The 8,607-nt window shown below is 43.0% G+C and overlaps 1 protein-coding gene across 1 annotated transcript in view; it reads left to right on the top strand.

Annotated features, from left to right (window-relative positions):
• Positions 1-8,607, top strand: part of TRIO (trio Rho guanine nucleotide exchange factor) — a 283,878-nt gene that overhangs the window by 122,612 nt on the left and 152,659 nt on the right. Inside the window, 4 exon segments of the mRNA XM_011994189.1 lie at positions 734-856; positions 6,802-6,996; positions 7,096-7,211; positions 7,992-8,058. Of these exon segments, the coding sequence (XP_011849579.1) occupies positions 734-856; positions 6,802-6,996; positions 7,096-7,211; positions 7,992-8,058 (501 nt within the window).

Below are 8,607 nucleotides of genomic sequence, written 5' to 3'. Positions count from 1 at the left end.
GCTCCTGCACCAGGTCCAGGAGGCGTAGACCTGTGGGTTTCTCAGCCCCGTCCCAGTTCCCACTGCTGCCCTGGCCGTGTCCCCTTGCCCCTCTGCTCCAGGGTGCTCCCCAGGGCAGCTGCCTCCCCTCTCTCTCCACTCTAGTCCCTTCCTGAAAAAGGCTCATAGTAGTGGTTTCTTTCATTGTGCTTTTATTGTGCCTTTAGGTTCATGGTTGCAAGAAACTCAAAACTTTTGTGTGTGTGGGAGTGTAAATTCATTGTGGAAGACAGTGTGGCGATTCCTCAAGGATCTAGAACCAGAAATACCATTTGACCCAGCAATCCCATTACTGGGTATATACCCAAAGAATTATAAATCATTCTACTATGAAGACTCATACACACGTATGTTTATTGCAACACTATTCACAATAGCAAAGACTTGGAACCAACCCAAAGGCCCATCAACAATAGACGGGATAAAGAAAATGTGACACATATACACTATGGAATACTAAGAAACTCAAACTTTTTATTGTTGCCACATAAGCGACACCATTATAACCATCTAGAATGTGCTTTTTAAAAATTTTGTAATTGTGATCAGACTTCAGTTTTATTTCAGAGAGGGAATGCTGCTCGATGCTGCCAGCCTTGGTTTGCGATTTGACCTTTCAGCGAGGTGCTGCAGCCTTTGGGCTTCTCTCGGGAATGTTTAGCCCGCTGACTCCATTCATTTCTTCCCATTCCAGGCTTTGGAATGGATCCATGACAATGGCGAGTTCTACCTTTCCACGCACACCTCCACAGGCTCCAGTATACAGCACACCCAGGAGCTCCTGAAAGAGCACGAGGAGTTCCAGATAACTGCAAAGGTGGGTTCAGAGTGGACTTTGTGTAGTAGCCTGTAAGTCGAAAGCGAGTCTTTCTCAAAAATATCATGAAGAAATACCTCATGAGACTGGAGAAAAGGGATGACCCAGTGGGCTGTTCCACATTAACTGGGGGATGCTTCCTCCTGCCGTTCACATGTGTCCCTCTGTGTCCTCCACCTCCTCCCTTCATCTGTGTCCTTTGTCCCTCTGATGTCTGTGAATACCGCCGTCTGTCTCCTTTTTTATTCCTTATTTTTCTCATCATTCCCTTCTACACTTTCCCCCTCCTGTTTTCTTCTCTAAGGTGTTTTCCGAGGACTTGCTATTTTTGTGAAACACTATTTGGTGTCCCCAAGTTGACCTTTATGTATTCTTGGGGTGTTTTCTTTCCTACACCTGGGGGTGTTTCACCATCTTTAGATGGTGAAAACTGTTACAGTCATGTTGCTCATGCTCAGTCCAGCTTGAAGTTGTGTCTGTTTTATGGTTGGCAGAGTCTGTGTTATCGCCTCTGTTAGTGCTTGTTCAGAGGTGTCTAAAACTTGAGGCATTTTCATTTTTCTCCTGAAAATAAAAAGAAAATTATGAAATCGAATTATCTTTATGGCATATATGTGAGTAAATACGGCTTTTTGAGGACAAATACAAGAATCCACATACTGACCTGAACGTCGTCCCAATTAAGGCTTATACCTGCAGAGGCTGAGTCCTTCCAAGCGCTCACAATAGTTTTGAGACTCTTTTGAAGTCACCATTGCAACCTGTGGGGTTTTTGTTTTTCAAAGTCTGAGTATACGTCCTTTGTAGTATTTTCCGAAGTGCCTCTATTGTTGATGACAGATTCGAGTTTTTGGGAAAAGCTGCCAATTATTTCAAATGTATAAGAGTGGGAAATAAATGATAAGCAGGATAGTATTTTTGGTTAAAAAGAAGTGTTTCTATAAAGTAGCAAAATTGGTTATCTCCCGTAGCCCCTGCCCTGGCTTTGAAAACGTAACAGGAATTTTTCAGTCATGTAGAGAGAGGATGGCTACTTTGTATTGTTTATTTGTCCATGTTTGTGTTTTCTGTTACTATTGCTGACTCCTCCGGCTCTTCTTTGCCACCCTCTGCTCCTGGTCCCCAAAGCTCTCCTTTCCCTTGGCCCTGAGGTGCTGGGCTCTCTCCTTTTCCGCGGCTCCTATCCTGGAGGCTCACACAGGCAAGCAGGGCTTCAGAGAGACCAGGCATGAGGGGCGCAGCAGGAAGACCCAGCCCAGGGTTGGGGTGTGGTGAGCACTGGGGGAGGGCAGGGGGCAGGACCATGGGACAGTAACTGCCCCCAGAGGCACAGTGAGTACTAAGGAGGGCCGACCCACCCTCCCCTGTGGGTAAGGATTGTGACTTTTCCTCCTCCACATACACACCTGGCTGGACAGTTTTCACTTTTTGTTAATATTTAGATATTAAATAATAGTTATGCGCATTATATGACCTGTATTTAGGGGTGTGTGTGTGTGTATTAGTCATGGAATCTTGCTCTGTTACCCAGGCTGGAATGCGGTGGCACCATAATGGCTCAGTGTATCCTCAAACTCCTGAGCTCAAGCGATCCTCTTCAAACTCCTGAGCTCAAGGGAGGCTGAGGTGGGAGGATCACTTGAGGCCAGGAGTTCGAGACCAGCTTGGGCAAGATGACAAGATCCTGTCTCCACAAAAAGAATTTTTTTTAATTAGTTGGGCATGGTGGTGTGTGTGCCTGAAGTCCCAAGCTATGTTTGCTTGTTTGAATATCGTTTGATTATAAAGGTATTAAGAAAATGCCTAGCATCACATACCACACTCAAAGCTAGATTTAAGATTTGCCATCTTTCACCGCTACTCCACTCTGCAGGCCATTGTGTACGGCCAGGCTGCTCACTGCCCAGCTCCAGGGGCCGTGCATGGGGGATGTGATGTGCACGTGACTGTCTGGAATTGAGCAACATGGTGGCCTGTTCCACTAGTAAAGTGTATATGAAAGAATGGAAGAATTTCCATTCCTGAATATTCCTTTTCCTCAAGTTTGGTGTGCGGTTATTGAAAGATTGGGCAAGGATAGGCTTATTTTTTATTCTTGTATTTTATAAGGAATATCTAAAATTGTGAGTGATACATGACCTTTCTGATCCCCAAATATGTAGAACTGTTTCTTTTGTTGGGTTTATTGAATTGGTTATACTAGGAGGAACTGGTAGATTTTGAAAAGAACACCCCTCACCTTTCCTTTTCTTAGCAATCTTTTTCTTTGGTTTCTGACTGCCTTTCTCTTAATCAGAAAACGCCTGCTTTGGTGTTTGGAGATGTCCTTTGATTTTTCATCATGAGCTGAGGCTTCCTCACTTGCCTTCTGTCACCCGATCTTAGAATCTTCTAAGAAACCATGTTGCTTTTACTGTATAGAGAATTCCCAGCTCTGAAAGGAAAGTCTTTCAGCACACTTGTTACGATGTTAAAACATTTTTAGTGTTGATGGAAATGAACCTGGAGGGCTAAACAAGAGTCTCCCATCACCGGCTCACTGAGACTCGACTCAGTCCCTTCACAACTGTCAGTGCAGTCGTTTCTCCACGGGTCTTGCAGGCACCACTTGCATCCAGATTGTGGGTGTTTATTTAAGAGAGATTTCCGTCCTCACTCCAAACCTAGTGACGTAGGCTCCCTTGGAGTGAGGCCTGAGGATGAGCATTTGAACAGCTCACCACGTGATTTTTGCACGCACTGAGGTCCAGAAACCATTGCCTTACTAAACTGTTCAGGATGCCACAGCCTTTCTCCCATAGGACTTCCTGTGGTCCTACTCACCAGCTTCCCCAATGCCAAATGCTTTACTTTGTTAGAAAGTGTCTAACACCATTGAATTTCTGTCTAAGAACATGATGAGCAAAGCTCTCTTGAGCTTGTGGACTTAAGACTTCAGTTTGCTTTTATTTTTCGCCGGTTCCTCGATTATGCCTACAGATGAGGTTGTTCAGTTAAAATGTTTATGTGCTTTTTAAGCACTGTAGCAATCTCTAGAGATAACAAATAGAATAAGAATGAAAATCCTTATAATAGCTCACTTTAAAAGATGTAATAATTTTTTCTGATGATGTTTTCCAAGATAAATGGCTTTGGAAAAAAAATTAAGTTATATTTATATCTCACCTTAGTACCGAGATAAATACCAGAAAAAGATTTAAATATCAGCAGTGCTACCTAATAGTACCAGAAGAAGTAACAGGATTTTTTTATATCCTCGTGTGGAGAAATTTGTCTAAATGACACAAAATCCAAACCCATGAAAGAAAAGGTTAATAAATTCACCTACACAAAAAAATGTAAAACTTTCCACAGGGCAGTCCACTGTAAGGAACATCTAAAGATAAAAATCAAATAGAGAAGATATATAGGCAGCTCATATCACAAAGGACTGATTTCCCGGTAGGAAAGAACTTTTACAAATCAATAAGGAAAAAAAAAGACCAAGAAAATGGACAAAAGATACTAAACATGTGTCACAGGAAGGGAATAAATGGCTTTCACCATGAAATCATCAACTTAATATCAGAAAAGCGTGCATCCAAACCACACCGAGTTCATTTCACCCAGTGGATTGGCAGAGATCAAAAAGGTAGACCCCATGCTGCATGGACAAGGCTCCATTGTTGGGGGAATGGAGCAGGGCAGCCCCTCAGAGGCCTCTGGCGGCATCTTCCTGCCCGCTCATACTGCACTTGCTGTCTGCCCCAGCAGTTCCAGGTCTCACAATGTGTGTTACGGCAGCAGCACTCAGGCACGTGTCTAACCACTGGTCACGCAGCTGTTTGATTTCTTGCATTGTTGCCGTGGTAGACGGAATTTGGAAACAACACGGAGACCTATTGGCGGAGAGACATTAACTTACGTCCATCCATACAGTTCACATCCATATAGTGAAATATTACGCAGCTCTTAACACAGGCGAGGACTTTAGTTCTGATCAGGAAGGACAACTAGGATTTGTTCAGTAGAAAATACTAATACAGAGCACTGTTTGTTGTATGCAAGAATATGTGTAAAAAATGAGAGAAAAATACTTATGTACATTTGTGCACTCGTTTGTACATGCACGTAAAATGTCTCTGAAGTGATAGCAAGAAGCTGGTAATTGGAACTAGTGACAGTGGAAGGTGGGGTGGGAAGAGTTTTTACTTCCTTTTTTAACTTTGAAATTTTGAATCCTGTAAACGTATTTTAAAAATACCAATGCAAGTAAAAATATACTGAGATATTTTTAAAGTTCATAGGTCAGCAGATTTACAGTACTTAGTTTTTGTCACACCATTCAGTTGCTGAACAATTCTTGTTTGATTTTGGCAAGCTGCATTATCTTTTTATCTTCACTTCTGTGTCCCCATCACTGAAAACATTCAATAGCTTTCTTCACCCCTTGAAGATAGATCTACAGGTGGTTAACAGTGCCCTCCACAGGTGGCCCTTGTGGCAATGTAAGAGATGTTAGTAAGCGAAACAAGCAAACATTTCTGGGCTGTGAAGGTGATGTTCTCACAGGAGAAAGACAGACGATGACTGTAAAAATCACTTGCACCCCCTGTCAGAAGGCCATGCGTGTACGGGAGGCAGCAGAGCAGAAGAATAGGCAGGGAGGCAAGCTGCGGTTTAAAGGGGTCCAGGGAGGGCCCGCTAAAAGAGTGGCGTTTATTTGAGTAGAGACATGAAGGAGCCATAGGGATATCTGGGGAAGTGGCTCTCCAGGCAGAAGCGCCAGTGCAGAGGCCCCAAGGAGGGTGCTGGCCTGAAAGGGTGAGTTGGTGAGTTGGTGAGCCACAGCTGGGGAGTGGGGGTGCTGTTGGGTGGCTGGGGGCTGGCTGGGGTGTTGGGGTTATTTGTGTAGAGTCTGGAGGATCTTGACAGCTGACTTCACAGGTTACCCAGTGACTTACGGCTTAGAACTTTGATTTTACAAGCTAAGATCATTTATCTGGGTTTTGAACTCTGACCTTCTTTCTTTTGGGGATCTTTAAAGTCAGTTTCCTGAATATGTGTTAAAAAGATTTTCTAGGTAAAGCTTAACGGAGAATAGCAGGTTCCATAGAAGAAGAGTAACTCACTTATTTGAAAACACTGTAACAAAGGAAGCTTAATAGTAATAGCCATCGAAATGAATGTGAGGAGAGAGATCTGTCAGACCAGTTGAGTGAGGTTGCCAAATGGTATATATAACTTGGTTTATGATTGTCTGTGTATCTCTGTGAAAAATAATAAATTATGCTTGACTTAATGAAACATCTTTTCTGTGTACATATAAAATAGAACAATTTTAGAGAGAGCTCTCAAACAGGGAAACAAAATTTACAGTACCTCTATATAGATAATTTCCTGACTAGTGAATTTTCCTCCACATTTTCTAAGAGTTAAAAAAGCAATCAACATGATACAGAGGAGCTTCATGAGGAATTTTGTTGAGTGCCTGCTCTGGGGACAGCCTTGGCCACACACGCTCCAGGAAAACCAAAAAGTCGAATGGCTGCTTGCCCCGAAAGAGCCGTGGGTCCAGTTGGGCACAGAGTAAACGTGCACAGAGCGAGGAGTGTCTGCTCAGCAGCTTTGAGGAGAGTAGCAGCATGGCGAAGACTGTGTGCTTCACATACATTCCTTCACGCGTTTTTACTGAGCACCTCCTAGATGAAGACATTGCTGAAAAATAGTCTAAGTTTCTTCTTTGAGGTCATAAAAATGCCATTCATTGTGGAAGTGCTGAGGAAAGATAGCTGGTCAAGAATCCGGGAGATGGAGTGGATGGACTGGGGGCTTTGGTCTCAGTTTCTGCCGCCAGCCGGTTTTCCTGTTCAGAGCTGGGAGTTGGAGGCAAGTCGCCACTATGTTTCAGGTTTCTGGCAGTCGGGTTCATTTGCCTCACAATACTTTCCCGTTGTTTTTTGCAGCAAACCAAAGAGAGAGTGAAGCTATTGATACAGCTGGCAGATGGCTTTTGTGAGAAAGGGCATGCCCATGCGGCAGAGATAAAAAAATGTGTCACTGCGGTGGATAAGCGGTACAGAGACTTCTCTCTGCGGATGGAGAAGTACAGGACCTCTTTGGAAAAAGCCCTGGGGATTTCTTCAGATTCCAACAAATCGGTAAATGGCCTTGTGCAACCTGAACAAATCATGGTCGTCTTCCTGACGCCCGCTTTGCTGATTTCATTAACTGAGTTCATTGGCTCTCTTATTCCACAGAGTAAAAGTCTCCAGCTAGATATCATTCCAGCCAGTATCCCTGGCTCAGAGGTGAAACTTCGAGATGCTGCTCATGAACTTAATGAAGAGAAGCGGAAATCTGCCCGCAGGAAAGAGTAAGCCAGTCTTTCAGAATCTACCAGGATTCATTGAAAGAGTGAAGAGAATGTCGTTTGGACAGACGTGCTTCTCTATGTGCTTTGAAGTCACATGGCACCCAGGCTTGTTGCTCTGAGTGGACTTAGTTGTGTCGGCACAGACTTCATTGGGTTCACTGTTCTCTTATCACCTGGTTCAGAAACAGCACCTAGTTTTTAATCCCTGTGCCTGTGTTTCATGTGGAGTTGACAAATTGTCATTAATAGATACTGATACTAAGGAGAGGAAATTAATAGATTTTATCACCCCTAAAACAAATTTAGGTGTTTAAAAGTTGCCAGTTAGTAAACCCTATGTAAATAAATAAGAGTGCTCTAACCCAGTGGTTCTTCATTGGCAGTTTCGTCTCCCAGGGACACTTGGCAATGTGAGGGGACACTTTGGTTGTCACAGTGGGGAGGGGCAGGGAGTGCTGTTGGCCTCTAGTGGGAAGCTGCTGAGCACTCTCCAGTGCAGAGGACAGCCCCACAGCAGAGTTACCTGGCCCTGGATGTCCACAGTGCCAGATGGAGAAACCCTGATCTATCAGTACCTCAATAAAATGTTTGCAGAAATCTTGTTTTCCCCTTTGAATTAGCGGCTGGATACTGTTGTTCTATTTGTGATTTACCTCTCCAAAATGATCACTCTAAGACTAATACTTTTAGACCCTCTCTGTTATTTCATAAATCCATAAAAGTAGATAGTGAAGTAAATTGCACCCTAACTGGACTCCTCACTGTCTTCCTCTCTTTAAGGTTCATAATGGCTGAGCTCATTCAAACTGAAAAGGCTTATGTAAGAGACCTCCGGGAATGTATGGATGTAAGTAAGTTTTTTTTTTTTTTTTTGCTTGTTTATTTAGATTGAGCATAAGCTTGCTATTTTATTCTTACCTGTTGGTAGTCCTTAGAATAATCACAATTTTTTTCTGTCATTTTTTAAAATTTAAAGTATGCTTAAGCAGCCGGTTTCATGTTTCTGCACTTCTGTAGTGTTCTAGGTTTGTTTTTCACTCATGACAGAGATGATACAGCATTAATCCTCTCATTCTGTTTATCACATGATGGCCTGGCTGACATTCTCTTTGTATAGAATTTTACAGCAGCTTCAGAGAAATGTGCCTACTAGTTATGACTGGCAACTAATACTCGGTGGTATCAGGAATATTGGTTGTACTTGTGGAGTAGGTTAATTCCAAAATTTGAAGCTGGGAATAATTTTAGAGTTGAAAAGTATAGGAACTCTTTTCAAGTATTAACAGCAACTGAGGGCCTTTTTTAGAAGGGTTTTTTGTGTTTTGTAAAAGGGTCCAGTCCTCAGTTATACTTTCATTTGCACATTAATTCTGTGTATTTACAGATGTCAGAAACA

Source organism: Mandrillus leucophaeus, unplaced genomic scaffold (genome assembly GCF_000951045.1).
Source record: "Mandrillus leucophaeus isolate KB7577 unplaced genomic scaffold, Mleu.le_1.0 Scaffold445, whole genome shotgun sequence".
Lineage (NCBI taxonomy): Eukaryota > Metazoa > Chordata > Mammalia > Primates > Cercopithecidae > Mandrillus > Mandrillus leucophaeus.
Note: the sequence above shows the minus strand (reverse complement) of the source record. Positions and strands in the feature narration are given on the sequence as shown.